A 19,541-nucleotide genomic window follows, 5' to 3' on the forward strand; every position below is an offset into this window, starting at 1 on the left:
AGCAGACTAATGCTTTAATACAGTGTCAGGGTGTCCAACCTTTTGTCAAGCTTGTATTTTGTTCATTAGAGCTACTTATTCAGCAGTAGAAGGAAAACTGATTGTGCAGCTTTCAGTTCTCTCAAAGTGCCTCATCATCATCCCCAGTCCAAAAAGCAGGTGAAGAGGGACCCCTGAGCCTGCTTCCAGGTTTGCTTCACTAAACATCGTAACCTGTTTTACTGTTGCCCCCTTCGGAAACTGTTCGCTCGTACCAGGCATCGGCACTGCTGGCAGCTGTAGGTCCAGTTGTCCCCACTGCGGTAGAGCTTGTGCCCTGTCTGGTCAAGGCACTGGCTGGTGACGCGGGTGTCACACTCTGGGCAGCAGAAGAGATCAGCGCTGGGGTTCCTGCAGTCACAGGCTGTCCTCCTGCAGAAAATCCTCCCGTCCTGCAAGGACACATCGCCCGGAGGTCAGCCACACACTGCAGACAGCAAGCTGGGTACGGTACATGTATGTGCATCAAAGGGCCAGGCAGCAAACTGGGTAAGGTACAGATATGTGCATCGAGAGATACTAAGTTCTTAATGTATTTGATGTTATCACCACTAATGGTGGATCCTGCCAGTTATGAGTAATGCCGCGGACACCAGTACTGTTCCAGTGTCTATCACTGCATGGATCCACCACTGTCTGAGAATACTGTGTTCCTGTCTCCAGCTGACGAATTTAAAAGAAAACAGTATCTCAAAAGAAATACAGTGAAACAATTTACATCTATGAACTCTTAAAATAGTTGCCACTCTTAATACATATAGTATTTGTTTAGCAGCATCTTGACTGAAAGTATCACTGTGAAGAAAATAACTTGAATAAATCAATTACTCAAGTCCTGAAGGTGGTCCCTTTAACTTCACAGGAGCACAGTATAGCAAAATCACAGTAGCATTCTGTCCTGGGTTCAGTAGTAGCAGTCATTTTTTCTCCTTCTTAGTAGCTGGTGCAGCGCTGTGGTTTTGACTTTCGGCCTGGGAACAGTGCTGATTTTGCTATACTGTGCTCCTTCTTTGCTCTGAATTTACCACTGGTTCTGTTCCAAATCTGGATCTACACTATACCAGCTTAAAGCTAAATGGTCTTATCATCCATATAATTCAGTTCATGTATTAAAGAAGGCCTGTATTCCACAGGCTCTCCAAAATATGATTTTGCTAAATATTTGCTTACAGTATTGGATGGCCCATTTGGTTAAAGATCATTAAACAGAACTGTTTGAGATAAACAGAAGAATTGCTTCTGCACATAAAGAGAAAATTATATATTTTCTTTGCATCACAGAAAAACAAATTGATTCTAATTCTAGTTATGAAAATTGGATGGACTATTGTGTTTGAAATTACACCTCTTACTGTAGGTGAGCCAACAGACTGCCACACATAGGCTGGGAACTGAAATCACACTTCATTAGGAGATTACTGAACAGTTGTGACATGAGCTTCTTTTGCATTTGGTGCTTGGTACTGGATTAGTCCTTACTCAAGCAAAGCATCCCCTGCAGCCAATTGGAAGGGAGAGCTGTGAAAGAAATGAAGCTATATTCTGTTCTGGATCCCAACTGTACAATTCCTAAAACAGCTTCACAACATTGCAGTTTTTCCACATTCTCATCCAAACCTTGTTCTGAATCTGAACTGAGAAGGAAAAAAGTTTTCCGTTCCACCAAATAAAGAGATATCTATTACAGGCGAATTTATTTCCCATGTTCCTTTCAAAAGTGATTATTAAAAAGAGTGACAGCAGCCCAGGATGCCTTTTCCACAGGCAGACAAAATAGTCGTAACCACAGCATGCAGCAGGTGTGCTGTTTTGGTTATGCTTTGATGCAGGAATCTGCATTTGGCTCTTGGATTTAAGGAAAGGCAGTCTTCATCGCAATGCAACATGTATAAAACCAGCAGCAGGGAATCACAATACCCACGTCAGTCAGTGCCACTGCTGCATTTACTCATACCTTTGAATTGATTAGAATATAACTTCTGTTGTAAGAGTAAATAAAATTACTTTTATAATTTCTTGCTTCTTATAGCAGGGAAAGCTGAAGAGAACACAGAATTATGGAAATGCAGAAAACATGCTGGGTTAACATGGATCTGAACTGTTTTGCCAACCACAGAGCATAGGACTAGATTGCCCTATAGTCTTTTTTCCGTTCTGTATCAAATTAAGATATCTAAGGATTTTGTACTTGTGGCTAGTTAGCTACTTTAGCTGGGGGAGAAGGAATAAACCAGCTTTAATTCCTTGCTCAGCAGCATGAATGAACCATAAGGAAAACCAGAAGTGGCCTGTTTCACCAAACACAGGTCCAGATACAATGCTGTGAATAAACCTTCCCACAAAAGCCAAGGAAAGAATCACCCTCCCCTTTCAGCAAGTGGCCAAAGAAGAGAGCCCAAAGCCTTCCCTGATGGAGAGCTATGACTAAACCTCCATTCCTGCAGGTGGGAAAGCACAAGCATCCTCACCCCATCCTGAGGGTGGGCATCAAACAGCAGCTCAGCATCCAGCCTTGCTGTCAGGATAACCAGCTCTAAGCACGTGCGGCTGTGCCAGGCATCCAGGCAACCCTGCACCCTCAACAATGGCAGTCCCTCTTGTCTCCACAATGGAGTGCTGATTAACAACAGCTAACAACAACCTGTGTGCTTCACTCCAATTCCATTTCCAAGCTTTCAGGATGAGTTTTCAAATTCCCCTTTCAGCTGGTGACAGCACTGGTAGTTCTGTGCTCCTCTGAGCTCCTGTGCTCTTACCTCCTGGGAGCAGCTAACCTTTTATGTTGCCTTTACTCTCTGTATTTCAGAACACTGGCAAATCCCAGTGATTTGCCAGAGACCTTTTGGTAATCATAATACACTGCTACTCTCTTTATTCTTTAAGCATCTGTGTTTTATGTACAACCCCATTAGTTCCATGCCTTTCAAAAAACATTTTTATCTCTATACCACACTGACACAAAGACTCCTCAGCTACATCTCATCTACACAGCTCTACAGTAGCATTGAGAAATATAGAGAAAATTGAGAAATATATAGAAAGCAACTTACTTTTTTTTTGGTGGGTAATAACATGAAGCATCTTATTAGCACCTCTCTTTCCCCACCTTCCTCACAGGATCAGTTCTACATGTGTCATAAGCATCAGTGGCATGATCACAAAATTATTCTTACCAAAGGGAAAACTGACACACAGGCAATTGCTGTAAAATGTGACTAGAATTTCTATGGAGCCTCAAGGCCAGTCTGGACAGAAATCAGACCCTGTAGAAACCAAATCCCCAGTCTTCTTGCCCTTGGGAACATACACCCCTTTGGCACATCTTCCTGATCCCAGCTCTCTGCTTATCCCCAGGCTCAATTTTTATGAATTTTAAATTTGACTGTGTATTGCATCTACAGGAGTTCAGGAAGATGCCTGTAGAAGACGCATCAAATATACTTAAGGTACAATATTAATTCACAGTTTTTAGAACTTATGGTTTTGTAATATTCATAATCACTCAGATGAACAAGGATGGTTTGAAGAGACTGGATCTGATATAAATTGAAATAATCTCCTGTTCTGCAACGACACTGCTTCATTATAAAATTTATCATATTCCATGGTATGCTACTCCACAAATAACTTTAATGAACTTCACAGTTAAGTAAGGTATTTAATTACCTTTGCACCAGAGTTCAAGTTAAAATATTTTCAAGATGGGATCTATATGTTTCAGCCAATGCCCAAAATATATCTATCCAACCTCTCCAAAAATAACCATACCAAAAGAAGAGCCAAAAGAAAACACATCATGTAAAATCTGAAATGTTGGTTTGTCTCCTAGATAAAACAAGAGAGCAGAATCATTTAGAATTTTGAGTTAGAAGTATAACGAATGGTCAGGGCTGGAGGACATGCTGAGAGAGCCTGAAGCAGAGAAGGCTCCAGGGACACCTTAGAGGAGCTTCCAGTGCCTAAAAGGATCAACAAGAAAGCTGGAGTGGGGCTTTGGACAAGGGCCTGTAGGGACAGGATAAGGCTTTATCCTGACAGAGGGGAGACTGAGATGAGCTCTTAGGCAGAAGTTCTTCCCTGTGAGGGTGGTGAAGCCCTGGCAAAGGCTGCCCAGAGAAGCTGTGGCTGCCCCATCCCTGGTAGTGCTCAAGCCCAAGTTGGATGAGGCTTGGAGCGACCTGGTCTAGTGGAAGGTGTCTCTGCCTGTGGCAGGGGGTTGGAACTCGATGAGCTTTAAGGCCCCTTCCAGCCCAAAGGGATGGAAGTCTGGGATACAATGATTCTATGACTTCAGCTTCTGAAGGGAGGAATTTTAGGGACCTGGAGGCTACTTGAAGTAAAAAATATAGCAACGAACAAGAACATGTTCCCTTTGAAGCCCAGTGTACTTCTGGGTTCTATTCATTCTAAAGCTTAACTTTTCCTTCTGCTATACTATTGCAATATAGAAATGATGAAGCCTTCAGCTTCTTGCATCTTCAAAACAACTTTTCTCCCTTGTTTCCCTCAAACCCTCTAATGCTTCTGTGGCTCATCAGCATTGAGACATAGTGACTGATAGGCCAGTTCTCATGCTCTGTGCTCAGCTTCTCACAGTGGCCAAAATCTGATTTTATTTACACTTATGAACAGGCCAGTAGAGCTCTGCTGTGTCTAAGGACAGCTCTACCAGTGCTATAAATGTGCTAGATCAAAGTGGCCATAAATGACCAGCCACTTCTCAGATTGGTACATTCCTAAAATCCTTCTAATGTCAATGAGACCATTGCTCTTTTAACTAGTGAGAATGAGGAAAGCAGAGGCAAATGTTCTTTTAATTTTATTATTCAGAAAAGGCCTGGTAATTTCCAGTGGGAAAAACAACAAGAAAACTGATCTCAGTGTTAACTCTAAGGTAGATCTACACATACTACGCCTGACTTCTCCAAAAATGCAGAGAGCTGCACTGATAAAGTGGAAAAGCCAAGCTGGGATGAAGAAGAGGAAGCTATCTTCACCCTTCTTTCCTTCTTAAAATTAAGTGCCTACTGCTAGGTCCTCTAAGCTTTGGCTCATGCTCGGGCCCTGCTTCTCACCCAGTTAATTCACATGCAGTCCAAGTACAGGGAAACACCACCAACAGGAAGATGGCTTGTCCTGAGAGATGCATGCTCATGTGAAATTGAAACCAGTTTCCAGCATTTCCAGTAAGCATGCTGATCGCCTGTACATGGTGCTAAAGGGTAATGCAAGAGCCTCATCAAGACATGGCCCACTGAGTGCCATGGTAGAAGCTCAGCAGGGTTAGCCATTATTCAGATGGGTCTGTGGTTGTGCAAAATAAAAGATGACTTCCCAGGAGAATTGCACCAGTGCCACAGCAGAGCTCACCTTTTGCTCAGTGCCTTGGCTTTAGGCTAGTGTTTTGCCAACAGCATTAGCACTGCACTGTTGGGTTTCTGACAGGAGCACAGAGAATTAAAGGCCTCCTGAACCCTAGACCACCTGGATCTCACCTTGCAGGAGCAAACGGAGCATCTGTCCTCCTGCAGGGTCCACACTTGCCCATTCCGCTTGAAGCCGCCTTCATGGGGACAGTCTCCAGTGCAGGATGGTCCAGCCGGACAAAGGCAATCAAAGCCTCCTGCCAGGTTCACACAGGCCGAGTCGTTCCAGCACGTGTGGGTCTTTAAGGCACACTCATCGATATCTGCAAAACAGCACATTTAGAGTGCTTTGGGCATGTTTTTCAAAGGGCAAATTTCATTTCTATATCAAGTAATTACTGCTCGTCTGCCTTGCTGCTGGAAGAGGGTGCCTTCCTTCTCATTCCTTCCACATTTACTTGCTCGACATTAAACACTGGAGTTTGTTTGGGTTTTTTTTAAGGTTATTCTTCAGTGTTTGTTTTGATTCTACCAAGAATTCTTAACCTACCTCCAGCAGCTTAATTGTAAATGCTGAGTCTGACATACCCAGTGGAACTGCGTATCAATGATGAACTTGAACCTTCAGACAAGGGTGTACAATGATTTCTCAGTGACTAGAAACTAAAGAACAATCAGAGTGACTTCCTGTCAACTAGAACTCTCTTTGTTCTGGATTTTACACCAAAATACAAGTGCACTGTTCTATTCTTCATAAGTTCCTATCATGATTAAGATTTCCCATACTAACAGCAGTCAATTGCATTCTTTTCCCCTTGCTGGAAGGTATAAGTGAATTAAAAAAATAATAAATAAACAAAAATAAATATGAAAAAAAAGAAAGGAAATAAAACAGAGGCATCTTATTCAGGAAAAGGTCTTAGAACAAAGCAAACCAGGAAAAGTATGATTTAGCAATGACACAAAGAAGTAAGAAAAGAATATTATACACTAGAGAAAAGTGAGTTACAGTAAAACTTCTTTTGGAGGGTAAAATAGAATTATTCAATGTGAATTTATCTAGGGGGCTAAGGCAGCATTCTTTTTCTTCCAGTGAAAGGCATGAGATTGTTCAGCACATTGTTAAGACCAGGTGTTTATTTCAGAAAATAACCTTGAACTGTTCGTGAACAATATATTGACAGATTGTCCACTAAACTGGTGGGTGTCTTTTGTTCCAACACCAACAATTAAAACTGTATCAATAGCAGCAGGAAGGCTGAAGAAGAAAATCTTTTAGAAGTAGGTGATGGTTTCTATCATGAAAATTGCAGAATTCTGTTCTACGAATTTAGAAATTACAAGGAAAAGCCACCACACCTACCGTTCAAAATTAACTTATTGCTAGTGTGAAATTTATAAATGGTCAATAATACCCAGAAGTACTTACAATTCCTCTCTAAAAAAAAAAAAAAATAAAAATTCAATAGAATTTACAAAGAAAAATGTCCTGAAGTCCAATTTAGGTGGGATGTGATTGTCAGTTGCCTTACTTTTTTGGATAAGTGCTGTGAGTTCACGAGTCATCTCCTCAGAAAGCCAGAACTTAAAAAAGACATTAACAATTCACCCCCTCTGCTGAAGGAAACTCTCTACAGCAATCAAACTGCAAAATTACCTCTGACCTGTTTAGCAGAATCCCTGATTTCAATTTGTAAATAGTCAAGGAACAAGTGGCAACGTGGTAGTGCTCTTGGATTTGATAAGATAAAATCTCTAAGTCCACAGAGCTTCACACCTGGGCTAACCTGTGGGCCAGTCTTTTGCCATAACGTTCCCAGGGGCCTGACAGCATCACTCAATTGCTCCTTCTCTCAGACTTCCTTAAAAATGGTGTATTTTGCTGCCCTGACAGTCTCAATTGCCGAAAAAGAACATTACTACTCTAATGTCTGGCTTAGCACTACCGAGTACTTGAAAGGTCCACTACCTGTGGTGTAAAAGGTGATACACTAGCAGAAATTAAAACTTGTAGCTCATCGTTTAACAAGTGCCAGAGTATCACAGGAGGTAAAAACCATGAAGGGTGAAATGAACAGAGTTATGAATGAACTGGTATGAAATGAATTATATGCAGATACTGAAAGGCTTGAAATATTCTTTAAAATATCCCATTTTCCTTTCAATAAACTTTGAATGGTATTTTACATTGAAGACAAAAGTATAAATGAAGCATTCACTTTGTCTTTGGTGATTTCTACAAACATCATCATCCCCACCATATTAAATGCTGCTTGAACAGAGTGTGTGTATATATATATATATACACACGCATGTATATATATATATATATACACGCATAGGATGTAGTAGGATCACAGTGCACATTAGAAGGGTAGCTTTCACATTTCAAAACTAAAAGGATTTCACAGATGAATACAAAGCCATATTGCCTACAGAGTTCTATGTAATTGCTCTACTTATGACGCAGAAATCTAATTCTGCTTCCATGTAATTTAACAGATTTATGGAAAGCCAGATGTTAGCAATTATAGAAACTAACATTATTCATATTCTCAGTACTACAGAGCTGTTCACACTGGACAAAGCCAACTTAATTTGTTCTACATATCTAAAAGGGAAGAACACCCTGTTCTCTGTTTAGCACACACAAAAAGGATGCCTCATGAAGAGTGGCCCCAACAGGTAAATTGGACATTCTTGACAAAGAAGCCAATCAAGCAAAGCTGAGTAACAGCGTGAACATCAATTCCTAATAGCTGCTCAGTTTGTTCTTTTTTTTTTTTTTTAATGTTCTTTATGCAAATGATGGTTTCTTATTATTTTATGGCATTTATTATTTAAAAGTTTCAGTCATTAATCAAATAGAAAAGGCTGAGACACTGCACTCATTTCCTGCTGAACTTTTAATAGAGCTCATTTCTGAGAACATCCCTTTGGCAGTTTCTTCTTGTTGCTGATTCCATTTCTAAAAGTCATAACAAACAGCCAATATTCCCAATCATGAGGAAATGAAGTTCCAAGTGTAACATGTTTTTGTTCCTTTCAGTCTTTCAGCCTCAAATCAGATTGGGTGGAAGGAGGAGGAAGTGGGGAAGGAAAAAACCCAGACAAATTCTCCTCTATTGTTAGCTTACGGAAGTATTTCAGTTTAATGGAGATCAAACGGATTTGCTCAGATCAACATGAGACCAGCATGCAGACAGCTGTGCAAAACATGTAAGAAAACACTCCTATTTAATGTGAAATTTCTCTTAACAACTGGAATCAATGTCTGCTCAACTGTTGAAAAACTAGTCTAGTCGAAATTCTGAAAATGTCCAAACGAATGTCTTCTAATGAATATGAAAACTTAATGACAATACTCTTGCTTATAGATTATTTTTCTACTATTCAAATCCTTGCTCAGTTCAAGTTCCTCACATTCCCCTCAGGTTTCATTTCCTTTTCCACAACTGCTCTTGGAAGATGTGGGCCCAAAACTGGAACATTTAATAATGGGCAAGGACAAAATTGTACACAAATCTTGTTTCCCATTATAACACCACCAGGCAGGAAGATGAAATATTCATTTATAAATCAAGCAACTTGAAAGAACAATGGTCAAGGATACACATGAAATAGCAAGGGACTACATAGTCTTTCCCTATATACAGAAACAAATAACTTATCTTCTCTTGACTTTGGGGGGTATGTGTAAATTCTTTCATGAAAACAAACTCATCTTCACAGGTGGAATAGGACCTTGCACTCTTATTCATTATATTGAGATAATCTATGGCAAAAGCTATTAATTAACCCAAGGAGAGGTGGCAAAGCTTTACTTTCCCACTCCACATAGTTCCTTTTCTAGGAAAAGTGAGGATATACTGGAAATTACCATAATCAGAAACTTGCTTGCAATGCCAGCTTTGTGCTGTTTTCTATCAATAACATATAGCCAACAGCAAAGCGATCGTTGCTGAGAGATGCCACCTCAAACATTGCACAGGGCTATCATAAAACCTCATTCTTTTACACTCCCAACCTGTGCTGCTTCAAACAAATGTATGGCAACACATAACTGGCCATATGTATTTTAGCCCCAGTGTAACTAGTCTCATTTTGTGTACGGGAAAAGAAAGAAAACAAATCACCTGAGATGTGCTCGTTTCTCAATATACTCTCAAAGCACACTAAGACAGCCTGGTAACACAGGCAGACAAGAAATCCGAATCAAAATGGAATCCCAAGAGATAATCCCCAGAGATGCAATTTCCTTTTCCACTCTTTTTGGCTGTAACAAGAAGTAATTTGACTCAGATACCATGAGGGGTCCCATGGCCACTATATGTGAATGAAGTAGGAGACAAGCATGACTGTACATGTCAGCACAAGTTCATTAACTCAGTTTCACTGGAATTTCAAACCAATCACTAGCTTCACTGCTTAGTTTTCAAGGCTATTCAGGTTTTAATGGTATTTTTCTACAGCACCTTAATAAATATGTGCAAGCAAGGCATGCAGTGTGGTGCTCTGTAATATCATGATAAGCTGTTGCAGAAGAAAGAATCCTACTAATGTGCTAATTTTAACTGTTCTGGTACATTAAACCATTACAGTATAATGTTAACGTGAAAAATGTATGTACAAGCCAATGTATATACAAGTTAACTAAATGCTGTTTTGATAAATCATTTTTCACAGGCAACTTGTCACTTAATGTATTTACCTTCTTTCTAAATCGAAGTTATTTGGAGTCATCATGGAGAAAAGGAAAATTTCTAAACAGACTCACTTTTAGTTAGAAAATATTTTATGATAGTACTTTCATGCTACAGAGGAATAATGGTCTATTAAAGAGCACTGCGTAGTAAATTAGATTCTGAATATAGGATTTACTGATGCTTTCTAGAAATATAGGAATGACTAAACAGAATTACCCGGAAGACATGTAATGCACCTTTCTCTAAGAAGACAAGAATCACAATTTACTAAATAAAGTAAGAAAGAGAATTTTACTGTGCAGGATAAAACCCACATACATAGACTCTCGTATTAGGAGCTGTAAGAAATTCTATGAGCAGAACAGAACCAAGTCACAAACCAGCAGGCGCTAGAGTTGGTCTGGGGATACTCTGATACAAATGACAGAAAAGCAGTTTTCAGGCACATAGGAAGATTTTCAAAGAATGAGTCTAGCTTTTTGATTTACATAGAAAAAGGGCACAATAAACTAAGAACAAACCTCCTTTTCTCTTACTCTCTAATCTAAGTAACAGCCAACACTGCAGCATACTATGGAATATATGAAAGCTTCAGGAGCTGATTTTAAATCATTCAGACTTGAGCCTCAAGCACAGCTGCACTTTTGTGGGAGACTAAAGCACACAGACTTTTCTTTCACGGGCTACTGAGTCACACCACCATCCAAGCTCTTATTTCCCCGCAACAGCTACTCTAACCTGCAGTGAGGTCTGGCTACAACCTTGCAGGACAAAATACATGGTGTATTTTGTCTCTCCCACAGTTCAGAACCAAGGTATATTCATGATTGTATTTGCTGATGCTTTATGCTGTACCTTGTGACACTGAAATCTGTATTGTTTCTTGTTTATACATGGATCCTGTAATTATTCAGCCTTTGTCTAGTATTGAAAAACTTCCTGGTGACTTCTTTCCTGAAATAGAATGATTGATCACGCTGAAGATGTCTTGACTCCTCTTCTTAATACTGATCCAAGAAACATTCACGTGCTTTGGGGGATCATTATTTAGATTTAATAAAGGGGTTTTGGGGAACAACTATTGCCTTGAATCAGATGTTGATCACTGCTAGGCAATTAGATGTTTCTCAAACAACTCCTCCTGCCAAACCTAGTGACTATTACAATCCTCAGGAAGATAGGAAATCCCTTTTTGCAAAGATTCAGGAAGCTATTTCTAACGTTGATCTGTATTTTCCTATTCCAGGAAGAACAGCAGCTGTAACTTACGAATTGCATAATATTCAGGAGAACAATATCTAGAAAGCCAAAGGATTGCTTTGGTGGCATGTTAATGCTTTGACTTGGGGAGAATGTGACGAGACAGAATACATTGCTAACTTGCAAATGTGGCTGTTGGCTCTGCCAGCATATCATGGTAAAGATGCCCCAACCACTGAAGCAATCACTAGGAGCATTAGAGTGGCACCTGCAAGCAGAGCAGGTCCTTCAAGACTTAGAAGGGAGGCTCAAAAAGGGGGAACAAATAAACCATCTTATAGAAGAAAGACCGCTAGAACTAAAACAATGTGTTAATTCTAAGAAAAGGTGTATTTTTGTCTGTGGGTTTTGGTGGGAGGAGCTAAACTTCCTTACAAAACTGGCACTGATTCTTAAATAAAAGAAAAAAAAAAGACAACAACTGACAGGGACTGTTGCCTTGGGTGTTTTTCCTTCTGTGCATGCAAGTCACAATGCAGAGACTCAGAAACATGGAACATCATGAGAAATACAGAATTGGGAATTCTGCACTCCAGGGTTTGGACAGCTCTGTACAGACTGGAAGTGTCTCATTTAATGACAGGGAGAAATTACAAAGCATAATTTAATTGGCTTTTATTTTTCTGCTGTAGGTAGAAGTGAGCTTTGTGGGACATTATTAACTTTTCAGAAAACAGCATTTTTTTTTGCCAGTTTTTCCCTTCTTTTGGTTCTGATAATCTTAAAGGTTATCACTGAAAATTCAGTGGTGAGGGTTTATTTAATGATTATCTTATGGGGCAGCAACATTTGGCAACATGCACTTAGTGCTGGGAAAAAACAAGTATGCCAGCTGCTTCAGTATGGTATCAGTAGAGAGCAGTTAATACTGGGATACATATCGTATAACAACTCCTAGTTGTCTATAAAGTATTTTTGTTTGTTTACCTTCAAGTGTAGCAATGCTCCTATTAAAAATGAAAAAACAACAACAAAAAAGCCAACCCAGCAACTCCAGCTCCGTGTTTTAATTGCCAAGCAAGCTTTGCAAGCACCTTAGTACAGCAATTGTCTTTAGTCTACAAGCAGTGTTCTTAAAAAGATATCGTGAAAGGCCAGTGCCTCATAAAAATGCTACTGCTGGAAATTAGACATTCCCTTAATTTGAGCCTGCTCACCATCACCTTATGAAGATGACGTCTTTTATAAAAGTATGGCCAGAGAAGTATATTTCCTTTCCAAAGCTGCCTTTGGTTGATACTGTGAACAATAAAAGCATTTTCCCAAGCTTGAAGTGGCCTGGCTAAGCCATACATCCTTATGACCTAAACTCTGGTGCAATACTATGATCTTCGCCCCACATCTATTGATTTACACATTTGTTCCTTGCCAGGTGACAAACACCACTGTTTTCTCCTAGTCAATGAGCATAAAGCTTTGAGAAGCACTGAGATATTCCAACACTTCCCAAATAGATGTCATTTTTAAAGGTTGTGCAAGCACTGCAGAGACACTGCAAGCAACGACTCAGCTCCAAGACACCTACACATAAACAGAAAGAAAGGGGGTAACCAATAGATACATAAATGGACCCAGCAGAGGAACCCAGCTGCCGTGGCTTTGGGCAATCTGTGAGAGCCGAGTGCTCCCTCCCACTGCCTTATGATTTTCATAAGTTGTTGTTGCTATTATAATTTTGTATTATTATTATTATTTTTTGGGGGGGGTTAATATTTTTTCTTCTTCACCTATTTATTATTCTTCAGTAATATTGTACACCTATTTAATATTCTCCTCTTTCAGGGAGGAAGAAGCAGCATTTCAAAACACACCAAAGAGCAATGGCTCAAATCCACCTCTAAAATTTCAGTATACAGTCTGTAAAACATACCAGGACAAAATGCTGTTGCTATGCAGATGAACCCTCCTCTATCTGAAATTGAGTGAATGACACTAGCCCTGACTCTAAATGCTCTGCATGCAAATGAGCTCTGTAACATGATGGAAGCCAGTGTTCAAGAACCAGAGCTTTAGCCAGAATGTGTAGTGTTATCTGTCTGTCATTTTTAACCAATTCTTAGTTTCACTTTACACTAAACATCAGGGTTTGAAATTTATTTGTCAGTATGGTTAGCAGTATGGGTCCTTATGGAACATCCTTCCTCCTCCTACAAAAACAACCAACAAACTCTTCAGCACCCTTTACAAATTTCTCTCCCTTCATGCTCTTAGGGCATTCTTCTGCAAATCTGATGCATAAAGAGCTTGATGCCATTTGCATAATTCTAGAAGAAAATGATGAAGATTGCAAACCATGGAAAACAAACAAATCAAAGCAACTCAGACACACCCCAAATGTGGTCTCGTATCGCTCTGCTGAACTCGGAAAACCAGCTCTTCCCCTCTTGTGGCCTATGATGCTCCCAAGAAAGCCTACTTTCGCTTCAGGTTTTACAGCAACTCCTGATGATAAATGGTGAAGCACAGTTATGTCACACTTTTGCTCTCCAACTATCTTATTACTGTAATAACCACTCAAAGCTGTGATGCAGCTCAAATTATGACCCCCACTACACGGCCAGGGGTGCTGACAAATACAGACACGCTTGCTTGCATTCTCGTTTCAGCCTTGAACAGAGGAAAACTGCTGAGGACAGTGTCTCAATAGTCACTCTGTAACACCATGCAGAAAGAGGTAAGAAAGAAAGCGCTCTGCTGATCATTGCTTACCAACACAGGACTCCCCAGATAGAGAGTAGCTTCCATTGTCATGGAAACCGCTTCTGCACTCACAGCGGTACCACCCTGGGAGGTTAACACAGCGTGAATGGTTGTGACACTCAATGATCCCCTCTGCACACTCATCAATATCTGCCTCAGAGAAAAACACAAGCCAGCCAGGAAATTAATTTCCTTTGACACCAATGCTTTAGGTTTGGTTTTTATTTTACTTTAGTTTACTTTGTACTTGTTGCTTTTTCTTTTTAAGTCTTTCTTTAATAGATGGATCAAGGTTTATGACGGTTCCAAACAACAGGCATGTAAAACATAACTCACATAATAACAACAATACAAAAGAACAACAATAAATCTTGGAATCTAATACTCACAAGACACTTGTTTACACCACAATTTGTTTAAAATACAAAGCAAACAGGCAGGGTTTTTTTGTTCACTGTTTGTTTGTTTTTTAATCCAGAAGTTACATTTATCTGTGCATATAGAGCATTGCAGAGCAGGTTCGCCACTAAAAAGGCAGTTTCGGCAATATTCCAACTTTACAAACTGCCTGTCCCAGGACACCTGGGAAAGAAAAAGCATTTTTTCCAGTATTTATGTTTCTGATTCTGATATTGGCAGCTTTCTGGCGCTTCAGGTGCTCAGAGCACTTTGCAAACAAGACTTAATCTCTTTTGTTTATGTGATCAAAATAAGCACCTCATACATGTAGAACAGCATGGTGCAAGCAGAAAAAGCAGCCCACATTCGAGCTGCAATAGGACATGGAGCTGGAAAAGAGTGAGGCAAATGACAGCAAGTCTGAAGCAAGGGAAAGGTGCAGCAAGACGAGAACCTGCTGAGTTTCAGTGCGCGCTGGGTTTATAAAGGAGGTTTTTAAATGTCTCTAACACAGTTAAGAGACCTCATAATTACCAGTAACCCTGGCTAATCCCTGCTGGCACCTGCCTGCTTCTCCCTTTTGAGCAGTTTTCAGGCCATTTGTAGGTTTGTAATTAAATTAGCAAACTAATTATATGTTAACCTTGTGGTAATTTAAGAAGCTATTATATTTTCATTCCTCTGTTTAGCTCACACTATATTGTGCTAATATTTATTTACTCTAAATCTTGGACAGTGTTCAGCTGGGTACCTTATCAATGAAAATTAATCTCACATTAGTCACAAATATTAGCCCTTTTTTCAGCCATTGAGATTTTGTTCTTGGTAATTAGAACATTTAAAATATGCCTGAAACTGTTCATCAAATGCATAAATTTGGGCAAAATAGATTTCAAAACTGCACTGAGATCTGCAAGCATCAAACATTTCATGATCCTGATGCAAGACTGAGTTCAGGTTACTAAGTAACTCCAGAGCACAGCTTTTGTCTCAATTTACAAAACACACCAATGTGGTTTCATGGACAGCAGTGGAGTCATGTTGATGTATGTTGAAATTGATTCTAGTGAAGTCTCCTTCAATTCCATTTTCTTACATATTAAAAGCAATACCACAGAAGAGCTCGATTTTTCCTCATTTATGTAACAATATTTATTCTTGTTGAAATATGGCTGAGAAACCTAAAGAAATGCTGTTTTCCAGTTCTGTGCTCACCTCACTCAGGAATGAGGCAAGTTATCTACATAATAGGGCTATAACCACTATTTATTTCTAGCTGTACTCAGCTTCCATCTAACAATAAAGTTCTTTTATGCTTTTAAGTCTGTCACTGCTGCCACCTTTTCTGTACTTTCTGTTCAGTAGAAGCTAATTTTAGTGTTAAAACCCTGCTCAAATCTAGCTGTCCATCAGCTAGTGCTGCTTACAAACTCAGACACTTTCAATTCTTTATGGCAAACAGAATTTATAACCATGATCTTTTCACATGTCATGGCTGAAGGAACAAGTTTAATCCTATTTGGAAAGTGAATGACTTTGCTATTGCAGGTCAACTGAAAATGAATCCTTCTTCTTGTTTTCTTTACTTCCCCAGTGTTGAATTAGAGAATATTCCTGTTTAAAGATTGCTTCCTTGGGTCAATTCTGTACTGGACCTCTATCCATTCAATTCTGCATTTTTCATTTGCAAAATCAATAGTGTTTTCTTACAGTTCATTTCTAAATGTAAGCCCTTTGGAAAGAGTATTTGATTTAGGCTCCTGGTATAGGATGCTAATTGACTGGTAATTACTTTTCAGACAGCCTGTCTGCCAGGATACCAAAACTATGAAGCAATTTATGTCAGAAGAATAAAATAACACACAGTACTATTTCAAGGCTAGATGACTTGATTGTGACAGTACTGTACCCATCTATAGCTTATGTCCACTGATGTTTAGGGAAACACAAACCAACTTCTTAAACCAGCAGAGCTGTAAAAATGGGACTAGATTTCAGTTACAGAGGTACTTCCTTGACCTCCTCAAGCCAATGGAGTTACATCAGCACTGCACTGCCCATGCCAGGCAGAGGGCAAAGGAAAAGCAGGCGCTGCGCAGGCTGCTGTGGGAAGATCTGCCATGGGAAACACTACTGATACAGAAGCAACTAACAAAAACCACTTCAAGCTTCTCCCTACTACCTGCTCTCCTCCCCCAGAGCCATTCCCAGCTTACAGGAATGGCTCTGGGGGAGGAGAGCAGGTAGTAGGTGCCCTGCTCCCCTCCAGGTTAAAACCAGAGCACCTTCATGCTCCACAGCCCAGCCTCCTCCTGCATCCATGCGGGCATGTGTGTGTGTGTGTGTGTGTGTGTGCATGTGCTGGTCTGATGATGCAGGGAAGAGAAGGGGGAAGCAATGTTCTCTGCTTCTGCATCAAGCTAGTATTTCTTTGGCAACAAATCTTTAGGAGCACCAAGTAATACAATATGCATGAAGAGCATGAAACAGGGAAAACCATTAATGGCTTCTCTACTTGCCTAATACCTCACAGTTTCTTATTCTTGTGCTTAAAATGATGTACATAAACACTAAAAGGGGAGAAAATATTATGACTAGGTCTGTAAGCTCCTGTGATGCTGTGCATTATCTGCAGCATATGTATAAACATATCTCTGCAAGTATAGGAAAACATTATGGATTTGTTTTAGGAATTCAGAAGCATTTAAGTTGCTCTTAATACCAAGAGGGAACTGCAAATAACAGCTTTATAAAACAGTTTGTCAGACACCTTAACATTACTTAGTACACTTAATACATCATTTCCATCTGGACATACCATGGCTTTTGAAAACATCTTTTTGAGGATTTTTTTCTGCATAGGAAGGTGTTGCTATATATAATGGAATCAATTAATCTTTCTTCATCTTGGCTGTTCCAGCTTTAGATCCTAGCACTCTATTTGCATACATGCCTCAGGATTAATATCTTCCTGTCTGTTTGGGGTTTTGCTATAGAATTTGTGCTATATATGTACTATTTGTGTTTTATGGGTGAAGGTGCTTACCAGAACACACTATATATACTTTCTCCATAAAGTTATGTTAAGCTGAAATGAAAGCATATACCTCTGACCCGAGAGTGAAAGCAGCATAAAAATCACCATCATTCTTCAAAGGAGCACAGAAAAAAAGCTGTTCAGAAAGTCTGCAATGGCACAGGCAAGAGGAAACAATGGGTGCATATTTTCTGGCTGTGTCCCCATGCTTTAGGTCTTGTTCCCCCCCTCAATGCTCAAACAAGCACATGGCTGTCAGGGCTCCAGGCTCTGCCCTCTCACAGCATGTTGCCATGGATGGAGGAGCCTTGGTCTGTACATGTACATCTTGCTCTCCCACATGGCTAAGCCCTGGTCACAGTCAGTGAAAAAACATTAACAATTGCCAAATTTGTGTGGGTTTTCAGTATACCCGCATTAATAGCTAGACAGTCTAAAGCGGAACAGGCAGGGAACTGACAATTTTCCATAACCTTAATGTGCCTCTGTAGTCTTCAGGTAAATATCTGCACTATCTTTGCATTAAGTGTAATATCTGTCACTTCTTGATGTAATTCAACATAAGACATTGCTGCTCTTACCCCTGTGGACCTGTTTTAGCAGGTTTTTCCCATTCAAGCCTTCTTACAAGGTCTATGCAAAAAGAAATCCAGTAGAGACCATTCCCATTGCCTGCTTTTACCCCACTCAGCTATGTGACTGTCATTAGTACAGAGCTATTAATGGATCTGGCAAAGCTCCACTACTATGGCTTTGCAAAGGCCAAAAAAGGGCATATTTCGTGTTGTAAAGGCACCAGTTTTTTGAATAAGTTATTACAGGATGTTAATCCTGTCCTTCAAGGACAGGTCTGTAATTTTTACTTTTAGCATCCCAGCTTCTTGCATTATTCATAAAGGTATTTATGCAGACAAGATAAATAGGATAATTTACCTCAAAATAAAACACAACGGCTTCAGAATCCAGTGAAAAAAGAAAATTAAAATAATTCAATCTTTTCTAATGCCTCATCACATTTAAGTCACTGTGTCATAATAGTGAAAGAAAAACAGTTCAGTGTCATGTAACTGCTGGCAATTGACAGCTTCAGTGAGACAGAGTTTTATTATAAAAGTGTCTGTTCATCAAACCCTCACTGTGCTCTTTTTCAAGAGAAAAAAAATTAGATCCTTATCTTTGGCTGTCTGTTGATCAGGAGAGCTATAAGCAGGAAAAGCCTGCACTAACAAGAAAGGAGCACCCAGTCTTAAGCTTCCTGGATTAAAATCATACCCTGACAGCTAACTCTAGTAGTTCCAGAGCATCACAGCTTTGGTTTCCACACTGAAGAATTTTTCTTCAACATAAAACCACCAGAAAAATTCAGCCAGGCAACCGAGGCATAAGTTACATGTAAAGTACAACCTCTTCCCATCTCCTGTTCTTGCATGAGTCTCACTTCCACGAGACAGAGATAGCAAAAAAGGGTTGTCACTGACAGCATTGTGCAAACAGCTTCCCTGCTGCAAAGGAGTCATTCAACTACTTCAAATAAACCCTGAAAGCAAAGACAACTACTTTGGATGAGCAGAGATGAAAAATTCTCTCTCTAAAAGAAAAACCTTCCCCTGCCTCTCTTTATGCCAAATTCAGTTCATGTCAGCGAATAATAATTCTACTGTTTTACATAAACTGATATAAAGGCTGAATTTGATCCTTTATTATTAATTCTTCTACTGGCTATACAAGCAGATCTCTACATTAGCTTTGACAGTTGGCTGTGGTTATCAAGAAGGGCCTGCATTTATTTGTGAACATACAGAATAAAAGCACAAATCCATAGACACTGGCTGCCTGAAAGATCTGCCGGATTTGCTCAGTGCGAAGTAGAAGAGGCTACAACACTCTGGGTCTACAACCCAGCACGCCTGGAATACCAGTGATATGACAACAGTACAGTCACTGAGCTATGAAACAAATGGTGGCTTAGAATAACACAGATAAGCATATAATTTAGTTACCTATGAATAATGACTCACAACTCTTGCTTGTGGG

At 39.8% G+C, this 19,541-nt stretch overlaps 1 protein-coding gene across 5 annotated transcripts in view; it reads right to left on the reverse strand.

Moving 5' to 3' along the window:
• The window catches only part of NELL1 (neural EGFL like 1), a 306,821-nt gene that overhangs the window by 4,942 nt on the left and 282,338 nt on the right, over nt 1–19,541 (reverse strand). For 3 of the 5 annotated variants that reach the window (XM_065683411.1, XM_065683408.1, XM_065683407.1), the window contains 3 exons: nt 14,081–14,221; nt 5,535–5,728; nt 255–431 (listed from right to left, as the gene is read on the reverse strand). In XM_065683411.1, coding sequence (XP_065539483.1) covers nt 255–431; nt 5,535–5,728; nt 14,081–14,221 — 512 coding nt within the window. The remainder of the gene's footprint in view (nt 1–254; nt 432–5,534; nt 5,729–14,080; nt 14,222–19,541) is intronic. The other 2 variants (XM_065683410.1, XM_065683409.1) reach the window with 1 other exon arrangement.

Source organism: Lathamus discolor, chromosome 6 (assembly GCF_037157495.1).
Source record: "Lathamus discolor isolate bLatDis1 chromosome 6, bLatDis1.hap1, whole genome shotgun sequence".
NCBI lineage: Eukaryota > Metazoa > Chordata > Aves > Psittaciformes > Psittacidae > Lathamus > Lathamus discolor.